General features: G+C 51.1%; 1 protein-coding gene across 1 annotated transcript in view; it reads right to left on the reverse strand.

Moving 5' to 3' along the window:
* The window catches only part of LOC146813609 (chymotrypsinogen B-like), a 79,744-nt gene extending 67,137 nt beyond the window's left edge, over positions 1–12,607 (reverse strand). Inside the window, exons 1-2 of the mRNA XM_085610089.1 lie at positions 12,476–12,607; positions 9,665–9,768 (exon numbers count right to left, since the gene is read on the reverse strand). Of these exons, the coding sequence (XP_085466215.1) occupies positions 9,665–9,768; positions 12,476–12,527 (156 nt within the window). The 5' untranslated portion in view covers positions 12,528–12,607. The remainder of the gene's footprint in view (positions 1–9,664; positions 9,769–12,475) is intronic.
* Positions 12,608–15,477: the final 2,870 nt, after the last annotated feature.

Raw genomic sequence — 15,477 nt, forward strand, 5'->3', positions numbered from 1 at the left:
TGACGTAGCCTTACTTTTGCATGCAGCAGAGTTTCCACAAGTCATGTACCTACTGTGGTGACGTAGACTTACTGCTGCTTGCAGCAGAGTTTCCACAAGTCATGTACCTACTGTGGCGATGTAGCCTTACTGCTGCTTGCAGCAGAGTTTCCACGAGTCATGTACCTACTGTGGTGATGTAGCCTTACTGCTGCATGCAGCAGAGTTTCACAAGTCATGTACCTACTGTGGTGATGTAGCCTTACTGCTCCATGCAGCAGTGTTTCCACAAGTCATGTACCTACTGTGGTGATGTAGCCTTACTGCTGCACTCAGCAGAGTTTCACAAATCATGTACCTACTGTGGTGACGTAGCCTTACTGCTGCATGCAGCAGTTTCACAAGTCATGTACCTACTGTGGTGATGTAGCCTTACTGCTGCATGCTGCAGAGTTTCCACAAGTCATGTACCTACTGTGGTCATGTAGCCTTACTGCTGTACTCAGCAGAGTTTCACAAATCATGTACCTACTGTGGTGACGTAGCCTTACTGCTGCTTGCAGCAGTGTTTCCACGAGTCATGTACCTACTGTGGTGATGTAGCCTTACTGCTGCATGCAGCAGAGTTTCACAAGTCATGTACCTACTGTGGTGATGTAGCATTACTGCTCCATGCAGCAGTGTTTCCACGAGTCATGTACCTACTGTGGTGACGTAGACTTACTGCTGCACGCAGCAGAGTTTCCACTAGTCATGTACCTACTGTGGTGACGTAGCCTTACTGCTGCATGCAGCAGAGTTTCCACGAGTCATGTACCTACTGTGGTGACGTAGCCTTACTGCTGCATGCAGCAGTGTTTCCACGAGTCATATACCTACTGTGGTGACGTAGCCTTACTGCTGCACGCAGCAGAGTTTCCACGAGTCATGTACCTACTGTGGTGACGTAGCCTTACTGCTGCAAGCAGCAGAGTTTCACACGTCATGTACCTACTGTGGTAATGTAGCCTTACTGCTGCATGCAGCAGAGTTTCCACGAGTCATGAACCTACTGTGGTGACGTAGCCTTACTGCTGCATGCAGCAGAGTTTCCACGAGTCATATACCTACTGTGGTGACGTAGCCTTACTGCTGCACGCAGCAGAGTTTCCACGAGTCATGTACCTACTGTGGTGACGTAGCCTTACTGCTGCTTGCAGCAGAGTTTCACAAGTCATGTACCTACTGTGGTGACGTAGTCTTACTGCTGCACGCAGCAGTGTTTCCACAAGTAATGTACCTGCTGTGGTGACGTAGCCTTACTGCTGCATGCAGCAGAGTTTCACACGTCATGTACCTACTGTGGTGACGTAGTCTTACTGCTGCACGCAGCAGAGTTTCCACTAGTCATGTACCTACTGTGGTGACGTAGCCTTACTGCTGCACGCAGCAGAGTTTCCACGAGTCATGTACCTACTGTGGTGACGTAGCCTTACTGCTGCACGCAGCAGAGTTTCCACGAGTCATGTACCTACTGTGGTGACGTAGCCTTACTGCTGCTTACAGCAGAGTTTCACAAGTCATGTACCTACTGTGGTGACGTAGCCTTACTGCTGCTTGCAGCAGAGTTTCACAAGTCATGTACCTACTGTGGTGATGTAGCCTTACTGCTGTACTCACCAGAGTTTCACAAATCATGTACCTACTGTGGTGACGTAGCCTTACTGCTGCTTGCAGCAGTGTTTCCACGAGTCATGTACCTACTGTGGTGATGTAGCCTTACTGCTGCATGCAGCAGAGTTTCACAAGTCATGTACCTACTGTGGTGATGTAGCATTACTGCTCCATGCAGCAGTGTTTCCACGAGTCATGTACCTACTGTGGTGACGTAGCCGTATTGCTGCTTGCAGCAGAGTTTCACAAGTCATGTACCTACTGTGGTGACGTAGCCTTACTGCTGCACGCAGCAGAGTTTCCACGAGTCATGTACCTACTGTGGTGACGTAGCCTTACTGCTGCATGCAGCAGAGTTTCCACGAGTCATGTACCTACTGTGGTGACGTAGCCTTACTGCTGCGCGCAGCAGAGTTTCCACAAGTCATGTACCTACTGTGGCGATGTAGCCTTACTGCTGCTTGCAGCAGAGTTTCCACGAGTCATGTACCTACTGTGGTGATGTAGCCTTACTGCTGCACTCAGCAGAGTTTCACAAATCATGTACCTACTGTGGTGACGTAGCCTTACTGCTGCTTGCAGCAGTGTTTCCACGAGTCATGTACCTACTGTGGTGATGTAGCCTTACTGCTGCATGCAGCAGAGTTTCACAAGTCATGTACCTACTGTGGTGATGTAGCATTACTGCTCCATGCAGCAGTGTTTCCACGAGTCATGTACCTACTGTGGTGACGTAGCCGTATTGCTGCTTGCAGCAGAGTTTCACAAGTCATGTACCTACTGTGGTGACGTAGCCTTATTGCTGCTTGCAGCAGAGTTTCCACGAGTCATGTACCTACTGTGGTAATGTAGCCTTACTGCTGCACCCAGCAGAGTTTCCACGAGTCATGTACCTACTGTGGTGACGTAGCCTTACTGCTGCACCCAGCAGTGTTTCCACAAGTCATGTACCTACTGTGGTGACGTAGCCTTACTGCTGCACCCAGCAGAGTTTCCACAAGTCATGTACCTACTGTGGTGACGTAGCCTTGCTGCTGCACTCAGCAGAGTTTCACAAGTCATGTAACTACTGTGGTGACGTACCCTTACTGCTGCTTGCAGCAGAGTTTCTCAAGTCATGTACCTACTGTGGTGATGTAGCCTTACTGCTGCATGCAGCAGAGTTTCTCAAGTCATGTAACTACTGTGGTGACGTAGCCTTACTGCTGCATGCAGCAGAGTTTCCACGAGTCATGTACCTACTGTGGTGACGTAGCCTTACTGCTGCATGCAGCAGAGTTTCCACGAGTCATGTACCTACTGTGGTGATGTAGCCTTACTACTGCACCCAGCAGTGTTTCCACAAGTCATGTACCTACTGTGGTGACGTAGCCTTACTGCTCCATGCAGCAGTGTTTCCACAAGTCATGTACCTACTGTGGTGATGTAGCCTTACTGCTGCATGCAGCAGAGTTTCCACAAGTCATGTACCTACTGTGGTGATGTAGCCTTACTGCTGTACTCAGCAGTTTCACAAATCATGTACCTACTGTGGTGACGTAGCCTTACTGCTGCTTGCAGCAGTGTTTCCACGAGTCATGTACCTACTGTGGTGATGTAGCCTTACTGCTGCATGCAGCAGAGTTTCACAAGTCATGTACCTACTGTGGTGATGTAGCATTACTGCTCCATGCAGCAGTGTTTCCACGAGCCATGTACCTACTGTGGTGACGTAGCCGTATTGCTGCTTGCAGCAGAGTTTCACAAGTCATGTACCTACTGTGGTGATGTAGCCTTACTGCTGCACCCAGCAGTGTTTCACAAATCATGTACCTACTGTGGTGACGTAGCCTTACTTTTGCATGCAGCAGAGTTTCCACAAGTCATGTACCTACTGTGGTGACGTAGCCTTACTGCTGCTTGCAGCAGAGTTTCCACAAGTCATGTACCTACTGTGGCGATGTAGCCTTACTGCTGCTTGCAGCAGAGTTTCCACGAGTCATGTACCTACTGTGGTGATGTAGCCTTACTGCTGCACGCAGCAGAGTTTCCACGAGTCATGTACCTACTGTGGTGACGTAGCCTTACTGCTGCTTGCAGCAGAGTTTCACAAGTCATGTACCTACTGTGGTGACGTAGTCTTACTGCTGCACGCAGCAGTGTTTCCACAAGTAATGTACCTGCTGTGGTGACGTAGCCTTACTGCTGCATGCAGCAGAGTTTCACACGTCATGTACCTACTGTGGTGACGTAGTCTTACTGCTGCACGCAGCAGAGTTTCCACTAGTCATGTACCTACTGTGGTGACGTAGCCTTACTGCTGCACGCAGCAGAGTTTCCACGAGTCATGTACCTACTGTGGTGACGTAGCCTTACTGCTGCACGCAGCAGAGTTTCCACGAGTCATGTACCTACTGTGGTGACGTAGCCTTACTGCTGCTTGCAGCAGAGTTTCACAAGTCATGTACCTACTGTGGTGACGTAGCCTTACTGCTGCTTGCAGCAGAGTTTCACAAGTCATGTACCTACTGTGGTAATGTAGCCTTACTGCTGTACTCACCAGAGTTTCACAAATCATGTACCTACTGTGGTGACGTAGCCTTACTGCTGCTTGCAGCAGTGTTTCCACGAGTCATGTACCTACTGTGGTGATGTAGCCTTACTGCTGCATGCAGCAGAGTTTCACAAGTCATGTACCTACTGTGGTGATGTAGCATTACTGCTCCATGCAGCAGTGTTTCCACGAGTCATGTACCTACTGTGGTGACGTAGCCGTATTGCTGCTTGCAGCAGAGTTTCACAAGTCATGTACCTACTGTGGTGACGTAGCCTTACTGCTGCACGCAGCAGAGTTTCCACGAGTCATGTACCTACTGTGATGACGTAGCCTTACTGCTGCATGCAGCAGAGTTTCCACGAGTCATGCACCTACTGTGGTGACGTAGCCTTACTGCTGCGCGCAGCAGAGTTTCCACAAGTCATGTACCTACTGTGGCGATGTAGCCTTACTGCTGCTTGCAGCAGAGTTTCCACGAGTCATGTACCTACTGTGGTGATGTAGCCTTACTGCTGCACTCAGCAGAGTTTCACAAATCATGTACCTACTGTGGTGACGTAGCCTTACTGCTGCTTGCAGCAGTGTTTCCACGAGTCATGTACCTACTGTGGTGATGTAGCATTACTGCTCCATGCAGCAGTGTTTCCACGAGTCATGTACCTACTGTGGTGACGTAGCCGTATTGCTGCTTGCAGCAGAGTTTCACAAGTCATGTACCTACTGTGGTGACGTAGCCTTATTGCTGCTTGCAGCAGAGTTTCCACGAGTCATGTACCTACTGTGGTAATGTAGCCTTACTGCTGCACCCAGCAGAGTTTCCACGAGTCATGTACCTACTGTGGTGACGTAGCCTTACTGCTGCACCCAGCAGTGTTTCCACAAGTCATGTACCTACTGTGGTGACGTAGCCTTACTGCTGCACCCAGCAGAGTTTCCACAAGTCATGTACCTACTGTGGTGACGTAGCCTTGCTGCTGCACTCAGCAGAGTTTCACAAGTCATGTAACTACTGTGGTGACGTACCCTTACTGCTGCTTGCAGCAGAGTTTCTCAAGTCATGTACCTACTGTGGTGATGTAGCCTTACTGCTGCATGCAGCAGAGTTTCTCAAGTCATGTAACTACTGTGGTGATGTAGCATTACTGCTCCATGCAGCAGTGTTTCCACGAGTCATGTACCTACTGTGGTGACGTAGCCGTATTGCTGCTTGCAGCAGAGTTTCACAAGTCATGTACCTACTGTGGTGACGTAGCCTTATTGCTGCTTGCAGCAGAGTTTCAACGAGTCATGTACCTACTGTGGTAATGTAGCCTTACTGCTGCACCCAGCAGAGTTTCCACGAGTCATGTACCTACTGTGGTGACGTAGCCTTACTGCTGCACCCAGCAGTGTTTCCACAAGTCATGTACCTACTGTGGTGACGTAGCCTTACTGCTGCACCCAGCAGAGTTTCCACAAGTCATGTACCTACTGTGGTGACGTAGCCTTGCTGCTGCACTCAGCAGAGTTTCACAAGTCATGTAACTACTGTGGTGACGTACCCTTACTGCTGCTTGCAGCAGAGTTTCTCAAGTCATGTACCTACTGTGGTGATGTAGCCTTACTGCTGCATGCAGCAGAGTTTCTCAAGTCATGTAACTACTGTGGTGACGTAGCCTTACTGCTGCATGCAGCAGAGTTTCCACGAGTCATGTACCTACTGTGGTGATGTAGCCTTACTGCTGCATGCAGCAGAGTTTCCACGAGTCATGTACCTACTGTGGTGATGTAGCCTTACTACTGCACCCAGCAGTGTTTCCACAAGTCATGTACCTACTGTGGTGACGTAGCCTTACTGCTCCATGCAGCAGTGTTTCCACAAGTCATGTACCTACTGTGGTGATGTAGCCTTACTGCTGCATGCAGCAGAGTTTCCACAAGTCATGTACCTACTGTGGTGATGTAGCCTTACTGCTGTACTCAGCAGTTTCACAAATCATGTACCTACTGTGGTGACGTAGCCTTACTGCTGCTTGCAGCAGTGTTTCCACGAGTCATGTACCTACTGTGGTGATGTAGCCTTACTGCTGCATGCAGCAGAGTTTCACAAGTCATGTACCTACTGTGGTGATGTAGCATTACTGCTCCATGCAGCAGTGTTTCCACGAGCCATGTACCTACTGTGGTGACGTAGCCGTATTGCTGCTTGCAGCAGAGTTTCACAAGTCATGTACCTACTGTGGTGATGTAGCCTTACTGCTGCACCCAGCAGTGTTTCACAAATCATGTACCTACTGTGGTGACGTAGCCTTACTTTTGCATGCAGCAGAGTTTCCACAAGTCATGTACCTACTGTGGTGACGTAGCCTTACTGCTGCTTGCAGCAGAGTTTCCACAAGTCATGTACCTACTGTGGCGATGTAGCCTTACTGCTGCTTGCAGCAGAGTTTCCACGAGTCATGTACCTACTGTGGTGATGTAGCCTTACTGCTGCATGCAGCAGAGTTTCACAAGTCATGTACCTACTGTGGTGATATAGCCTTACTGCTCCATGCAGCAGTGTTTCCACAAGTCATGTACCTACTGTGGTGATGTAGCCTTACTGCTGCACTCAGCAGAGTTTCACAAATCATGTACATACTGTGGTGACGTAGCCTTACTGCTGCATGCAGCAGTTTCACAAGTCATGTACCTACTGTGGTGATGTAGCCTTACTGCTGCATGCTGCAGAGTTTCCACAAGTCATGTACCTACTGTGGTGATGTAGCCTTACTGCTGTACTCAGCAGAGTTTCACAAATCATGTACCTACTGTGGTGACGTAGCCTTACTGCTGCTTGCAGCAGTGTTTCCACGAGTCATGTACCTACTGTGGTGATGTAGCCTTACTGCTGCATGCAGCAGAGTTTCACAAGTCATGTACCTACTGTGGTGATGTAGCATTACTGCTCCATGCAGCAGTGTTTCCACGAGTCATGTACCTACTGTGGTGACGTAGCCGTATTGCTGCTTGCAGCAGAGTTTCACAAGTCATGTACCTACTGTGGTGACGTAGCCTTATTGCTGCTTGCAGCAGAGTTTCCACGAGTCATGTACCTACTGTGGTAATGTAGCCTTACTGCTGCACCCAGCAGAGTTTCCACGAGTCATGTACCTACTGTGGTGACGTAGCCTTACTGCTGCACCCAGCAGTGTTTCCACAAGTCATGTACCTACTGTGGTGACGTAGCCTTACTGCTGCACCCAGCAGAGTTTCCACAAGTCATGTACCTACTGTGGTGACGTAGCCTTGCTGCTGCACTCAGCAGAGTTTCTCAAGTCATGTAACTACTGTGGTGACGTACCCTTACTGCTGCTTGCAGCAGAGTTTCTCAAGTCATGTACCTACTGTGGTGATGTAGCCTTACTGCTGCATGCAGCAGAGTTTCTCAAGTCATGTAACTACTGTGGTGACGTAGCCTTACTGCTGCATGCAGCAGAGTTTCCACGAGTCATGTACCTACTGTGGTGACGTAGCCTTACTGCTGCATGCAGCAGAGTTTCCACGAGTCATGTACCTACTGTGGTGATGTAGCCTTACTACTGCACCCAGCAGTGTTTCCACAAGTCATGTACCTACTGTGGTGACGTAGCCTTACTGCTCCATGCAGCAGTGTTTCCACGAGTCATGAACCTACTGTGGTGATGTAGCCTTACTGCTGCACCCAGCAGTGTTTCCACGAGTCATGTACCTACTGTGGTGACGTAGCCTTACTGCTGCTTGCAGCAGAGTTTCCACGAGTCATGTACCTACTGTGGTGACGTAGCCTTACTGCTGCATGCAGCAGAGTTTCCACGAGTCATGTACCTACTGTGGTGACGTAGCCTTACTGCTGCAAGCAGCAGAGTTTCACACGTCATGTACCTATTTTGGTGACGTAGCCTTACTGCTGCATGCAGCAGAGTTTCACAAGTCATGTACCTACTGTGGTGATGTAGCCTTACTGCTCCATGCAGCAGTGTTTCCACGAGTCATGAACCTACTGTGGTGATGTAGCCTTACTGCTGCATGCAGCAGAGTTTCCACGAGTCATGTACCTACTGTGGTGACGTAGCCTTACTGCTGCATGCAGCAGAGTTTCACAAGTCATGTAACTACTGTGGTGACGTAGCCTTACTGCTGCACCCAGCAGTGTTTCCATAAGTCATGTACCTACTGTGGTGACGTAGCCTTACTGCTCCATCAGCAGTGTTTCTACGAGTCATGAACCTACTGTGGTGATGTGGCCTTACTGCTGCATGCGGCAGAGTTTCCACGAGTCATGTATCTACTGTGGTGACGTAGCCTTACTGTTGCATGCAGCAGAGTTTCACAAGTCATGTAACTACTGTGGTGACGTAGCCTTACTGCTGCACCCAGCAGTGTTTCCACAAGTCATGTACCTACTGTGGTGACGTAGCCTTACTGCTGCATGCAGCAGAGTTTCCACGAGTCATGAACCTACTGTGGTGACGTAGCCTTACTGCTGCATGCAGTACAAAAGGGGGTGGTGATGGACGGGGCATCAGAACCTCAAACACTCACACCCAGTCAACAGATCTGGGTTTGATCCATCACCGTTCTTTAGCCCACTCTGCCACCCCAGTTCAGGCATGGCCATATGCAAATCAGTCTGACCCTGTGCCTCATGGGAACAGTCCAGCCCGAACTGCCACTTTAGGACTCCTAAATGCCTTCTGTGAATACCAAAAGCCTTAAAATTAGGATTTTTCTCAGTTTAGTATTAGTAAAGTTAGGAGTCCTAACTTTAGGACTCCTAAATTGAGAAAAATCCTAATTTTAAGACTTTCGGTTTTCACAGAAGGCATTTAGGAGTCCTAAAGTTAGGACTCCTAACTTCTGTGAATACCGAAATGAGTAAGTGCCTTCTGTGAATACCAAAATGAGTAAGTGCCTTCTGTGAATGCCAAAATAGTAGTAAGTTTAGGATTTTGTCTTAAGTTAGTTCTCTGAATCGGGCCCATTATCTTTCTCAAGGTCTGTCACTAATACTATGGGGGGGGGGGAGATTCCTATGGGATTGAGCAGCGCTATCCCATAATGCCAGCAGAGCCTCGGGGATCCAAGGCCTGGGAGTGGGCCATCCGCCAGGAGATTGCGCAATATTGGCATTGAGTGAACTGAGACCTTTAAGCCTTGTAGACCTTGCCGTGTCCTCAGACTTCTCAAAAGGCCTGCGTTGTAATGAATGGTTGGAAGACAGACAGGGGCGAAATGATCCATTCACCGCTATGTATGAGGTTGACACAGGGGAGGGAAGATGGTGACGTCACCCTCCTGAATAATGATAGTTTGACAATTGCGTTTTTCTATTGAATCCTTAAAGCCACCGTCCGCGCGAGCTCCATTTCCTTCTAAAGGCTCCAGATGGGAATCCGGCATGAGCATCATCTGCCCACAGTCACGCGAGAGTTCATCCTTCTGATGCTTGTCTGCACATTGCACCAGTGGGGCCAGGGCACTGTTTGAAGCTGGTACCTGTATGGAGACCTGCCACGGCCATGACCCGGGGACGGCCTCTTCTCCATTTGTGAGTCTTGCGAAGTCGCTGAGGACTGGATAGATGTCTGGGTCACCACAGCCTGGAACGCAATAAAGCAGCCTGTTAGAGAGGAGCCAGAGAGGAGCCAGAGAGGAGCTAGAGAGGAGCTAGAGAGGAGCTAGAGAGGAGCTAGAGAGGTGCTAGAGAGGAGCCAGAGAGGAGCTAGAGAAGAGCTAGAGAGGAGCCAGATAGGAGCCAGAGAGGAGCTAGAGAGGAGCCAGAGAGGAGCCAGAGAGGAGCTAGAGGGGAGCTAGAGAGGAGCCAGAGAGGAGCCAGAGAGGAGCCAGAGAGGAGCCGGAGAGGAGCCAGAGAGGAGCCAGAGAGGAGCCAGAGAGGAGCTAGAGAGGAGCGAGAGAGGAGCCAGAGAGGAGCCAGAGAGGAGCCAGAGAGGAGCCAGAGATGAGCGAGAGAGGAGCCAGAGAGGAGCTAGAGAGGAGCCGGAGAGGAACTAGAGAGGAGCCAGAGAGGAGCCAGAGCGGAACTAGAGAGGAGCCAGAGAGGAGCTAGAGAGGAGCGAGAGAGGAGCCGGAGAGGAGCTAGAGAGGAGCCAGAGAGGAGCCAGAGAGGAGCCGGAGAGGAGCCGGAGAGGAGCCAGAGAGGAGCCAGAGAGGAGCCGGAGAGGAGCCAGAGAGGAGCCAGAGAGGAACTAGAGAGGAGCCAGAGAGGAGCTAGAGAGGAGCGAGAGAGGAGCCGGAGAGGAGCTAGAGAGGAGCTAGAGAGGAGCGAGAGAGGAGCTAGAGAGGAGCTAGAGAGGAGCCAGAGAGGAGCCAGAGAGGAGCCAGAGAGGAGCTAGAGAGGAGCCGGAGAGGAGCTAGAGAGGAGCTAGAGAGGAGCTAGAGGGGAGCTAGAGAGGAGCGAGAGAGGAGCTAGAGAAGAGCTAGAGAGGAGCCAGTGAGGGGCTAGAGAGGAGCTAGAGAGGAGCTATAGGGGAGCTAGAGGGGAGCTAGAGAGGAGCTAGAGAGGAGCTAGAGGGGAGCTAGAGAGGAGCTAGAGAGGAGCTAGAGAGGAGCCAGAGAGGAGCCAGAGAGGAACTAGAGAGGAGCCAGAGAGGAGCGAGAGAGGAACCAGAGAGGAGCCAGAGAGGAGCTAGAGAGGAGCCAGAGAGGAGCGAGAGAGGAGCTAGAGAGGAGCTAGAGAGGGGCTAGAGAGGAGCCAGAGAGGAGCCAGAGAGGAGCTAGAGAGGAGCCAGAGAGGAGCCAGAGAGGAGCCAGAGGGGAGCCAGAGGGGAGCTAGAGAGGAGCCAGAGAGGGGCCAGAGTGGAGCCAGAGAGGAGCTAGGGAGGAGCTAGAGAGGAGCCAGAGAAGAGCCAGAGAGGAGCTAGAGGGGAGCTAGAGAGGAGCCAGAGAGGAGCCAGAGAGGAGCTAGGGAGGAGCTAGGGAGGAGCTAGAGAGGAGCTAGAGAGGAGCTAGAGGGGAGCTAGAGAGGAGCTAGAGAGGAGCATCCTGTTATGGAGATAAGGGGAAGAAAAAGAGCGGTTCCTCAATAAAAGTAAACCAGAGAGTTACTGTTAAGTAGTGCATTCATTAGAAACATGGAAAAGATTTTAACTCTCAAAGGTTTGAAGGGGGGTCTTGGAGGGGGGGTTCTGCTGAAATATTTCATCTTTCTCAGTTGAGCTGTCTTCTAGCTGTGGGAGGAGAGGAGGTCATCGATGCTCTTTATTGTGACAGATAAAGACGTCTGTTGTTCTTTAGATACAAAACGACAAGTAAAAGAGACAATGTCCAGGGCTGGTAGACGGATAGGAGCGGTTTAAAGCTCTCAAAGCTGGATTAAGAATAATGTATTGATAATGAATAAATATCAAAAGAGAGACTGCACCAGTAAACAGAAAGACAAACTAATCAAGCAGACAAACACCCATCTCCTCAGTATCATAAGTAAGCAATGGGAGGGTAATCCAGACTGCTGAACCCCTGGGGTGCAAGTGGGATCCCAACCCTTCAGGGGGACCCCATTCCACCCAGGGTCAGTAAATATCTGAGATATGGGCGAGTTAGGAGCCCCTCATCACATTCTGCATGGGAGGGAGATATCATTTTGTGTTCTGCCACCAGTTCCCCCCTATGCCCCCAGAGAGTCTTGAATTACTTTCCTGCTTCAGTCTTCACAGATGTGTCTGGCGGAAGCTCTTCTGGATATTCACTGTCCTATAGGTCGCTCGTGGTCTTCTGCTATCACACGGGGTCCTCCTCGCAGTCTGTGAATGTTCATCGGCTCTACTGAGGAATGCTTTGTATGTGCAAGGTGTGTTTAGGGTGTGAATGCCATCAATGTGGAACATGGGTGCTTCTCAAGGGTTTTGCTAAAAGGTACACAAATCCTATTCCCTTCGCCTCGCTTCCATGTCCACGTCCTCTCAGTGTGTGCATTTAGTATTTGTTTAAACTGAGACAGAATGAAACGCCTTCCTTGGGGTGCTCTCTGGCTGCCAAGTGGATGGCAGATGTTGTACATTTTAATCGAAATTTGCCTAAGACAACACTCTACATACTTCAAGTTGGGATCATGGATGGGAATTCCCTGAAGGGCCAGGGGTGGAGGTGGCAGCGTTCATGCCTGGTCTCCTGATCAGAGAGAAAGATGATCGAGTTTGTCATCATCGAAAGGCGCGGGGACCCTTCGCCCTGGACTTTGAATGAAGGGCCTCCCATCTCTCCACAAAGGATCCCATCATTGTGTCTGATCTCAGGCAGTTGGGAAAGCTCGCCACAGTCATGCAGTGTTGAAGTGTTGTCCTCACTTACCGAGGGCAGCGCTGACCAGGGCCAGGGAGCAGAGCAGAGTGAGGGCAGCCATGGCTCTGGGAGCTTCACTCAGAAGCTGAGCTGCGCCTATATAAGGCCGGGAGGCCCGATGCAAATGAAGTGATCGAAAGATCTGCTCTGCTGTGACCATGACTGTGCGCGAGGTTTATGCCAATGGAAAGTTAAACAAACCCTATGAGAAGTGAAGATGGCATTTGGCATTTAGAATCATGTATAGGAGCAGGTGCATTTCTATGAACAGATGCCAAGAATGTTATCAGAGTGTTGGTTTGCATTGGCACCGCACCAGCGTTTTATACAGCCTCACGGGGAATTCATGATGTTTGATGTGTATGAAGGAGGCGCGTCAAGGCTGTGCATTCAGAGACTGCTGTGAAGCATCACACCTGTGTAGGCGCCCCCTGCATACATTCAAGCCCCTCACAGGTGCTGTGCAAGGGTTCAATGACGTCAAGGCGTCCTCAAGCAACAACAGATCCCTCAGCTCCTTTCAGGCTGGACAGAAGTCCAGACAAAGAAAGAGCCGTCCGTGGAAGGCTGGTGTCTCAGTCGCCAGAGGATGTACAGATATCAGCTGACATGTGACTCATATCTAAGCACAAAGGGCACCCAGCATAGACACTGTGTCACCATTACTGTCCTCTAGGGACCGGTTTAAGAGTGTTCATTTCGCATTTAGCCCTCTGATAATAAAGCTTATCTCCAGAAATACCATGCAGTGGTCTTGGTTCCCAGGTCCGGCTTGTATGGCATGGCGGTGACATCATTACCGCAGAAAGGGACTCTGTTAGACCACGGTCCCCAGCCCAGTAGGAAAGACCAAGCCCCACACTTCCATCATGAGTGCCAAGGCGGTGGCACACGGTGACTCCCCACTAAAGGCTGCCAGTACTTCCAGTGGGGCACAGGGCACCAGGAGAGCTTCTACTGCTAAGGGTGTGTACTCCTGCAGATGCGTGTGAATGCCATTGTCACGCATCTCGCGTTCCCAAACCAAAGCCAGGCATCTCAGGCTCTGCTCCATAGCTAGGCTGACTCCATAGGGACGTATGGGTGACCGCCCCAGCCTTCTCGCCAGAGTAGGTAGCGCCTCACGCTACTGTCGACAATAGGTGTAGGAGCTATATCGATCTCAGGGATCGCCGTCCTGGATAGAATGCGTAAAAGAGATGCTGCTTGCATAGAAAGTAGATCTTTTCCGGATTTCTGAAGAGACAAGCTTATTCCTCGTATTCTTTGCCCTGATGCACCAGGAGCGGGGTGAACAACTTGTAGGGTTTGGCATCCAGTCAGGATATCAGAGTGACTCCTTTCGGGAGGGCAGCATGCTGAAGGGGTGTCTGGAATTACTAGCCAGGATGGAGGCATTAGCAAGTGTGCCCACTCCTGACTCCCACAGAGGAGTGCCACCCGGGCAGAGCTATAGCACGCCAGGGTAGGGAGCCAGGGCTGAATCCAAGGTAACATGATCGGGGTGGCAGCAGCTGTCACGATCCCTAGTGTCTAAAGATAAACTCAAACATTTAGGGGCATATTTCCAAGCCTCTAACGCCACCAGAATGGAAAGGGGGGGCTCTTGGCCCCCCCGCCTGCATGGCGGTGCGGCGACCTCCCCCGGACCTCTCGGTGGTGGGGGCGTGTCCACTGGGGCGCGCCCCACCACCGATTGGCTGTTTACGTGACCCGGATGTCGCTAATCGACATCCGGGTCGGAGGGGAGGGGGGGCGAGCCACTGGGGTGGGATAAAGAGGTGGGGAGCGCCCAGGTGACCCCCTTGTTGCCTGGACGCTCCCACACACACCGGACGTGCCCCGTCCCGCCTTCCAAAGATACCACGTCTATGTGCTGTGTACGGGGGTGGTGCGGTTACAGGGGGAGGGTGGTAGCCAGTCACTGACCATGCGTCCCTTTTTTGACATTGTGATGGTGATACGGGCTTCGGCTCATTTACAAGGCAGCGTGAGGCCACTTAATGTGGCTTAACGCTGCATTGTAAATACGGTGCAGCACGGTGCCCCTTCCTGCACAGAAACTATAATTCTAAAAATGACGAGTTGCAACTTCTAGGTCTGCTGCACAAAGAAGCACACAGAGAAGTTACAAATCACCATTTAGGATTGTTTGCAGGAAGGGACACCTTCCTGCACATAAACAATTGTTAGAGTCGGGGATCTCTGGTTGGCGCAAGGTTGCCCTTGTGTCAAGCAGGAACCCTCTCCTCCACGTCAGGGCGCAGGATAACCCCTCGCGAATGACCCTTGCTCACCCTCTAGGTGCGTGGCGTGAGCAGCCAAGGCGATTCCTCAGGCGTTGTTGGTTAAGCACTTACAATCATACACACAGTAAATACATCAATCCCCCCAGAAACGGACACCAGACTGGGATATGTAGAAAAATACGCTTCTTTATGTAAAAATAGGTATATATATCTCAGCAGACTTATCACAAGACAAATAACGTTTTCGCTATGCCACCTGGTTGTAAAGCAGGCAAATGTTCTTTGTTCGTAGCTTCAAATGGAGACCTTGTAGTCTCTTGCAAATGTTACTTGTGGTTCCAGTACTCACAGAGATCGACTCCTGCGAACGGGGAAATAAGGCGTTGCGGGCCCCGAGCCCGATGCTGGAACTTCTTTCGTGATGTGGAGAGTCGGCACAGGTCGGTGCGACTCTCAGCTTGGGAAGTGTTCTTGGGTCCTCAATCAGCAGGTGTGGGCAAGTAGGCAGGCGCGGCCCGCGACCCTTTAGCACGGCGGTGCAGGGGGGGTCTCCACAGCGGGGGCGGCGCGGCCTGAGATGTCCGGGGATAGCGAAGCGGGGTCGCAGGGCACGGTCAGTGCAGCTGGATGACCCGGCGTAGATCACAGTCGTCGGACGGCTTCCGGCGGGAGCAGTGATAGCCCGGTCAGCGCGCTCCAGTAGCAGGCGGTGACAGGGATGCAGGCGGCCTGGCCCGGGGACAGAGAGCGGCTCGGGACGGA

Source organism: Triturus cristatus, chromosome 6 (genome assembly GCF_964204655.1).
Source record: "Triturus cristatus chromosome 6, aTriCri1.1, whole genome shotgun sequence".
Taxonomy (NCBI): domain Eukaryota; kingdom Metazoa; phylum Chordata; class Amphibia; order Caudata; family Salamandridae; genus Triturus; species Triturus cristatus.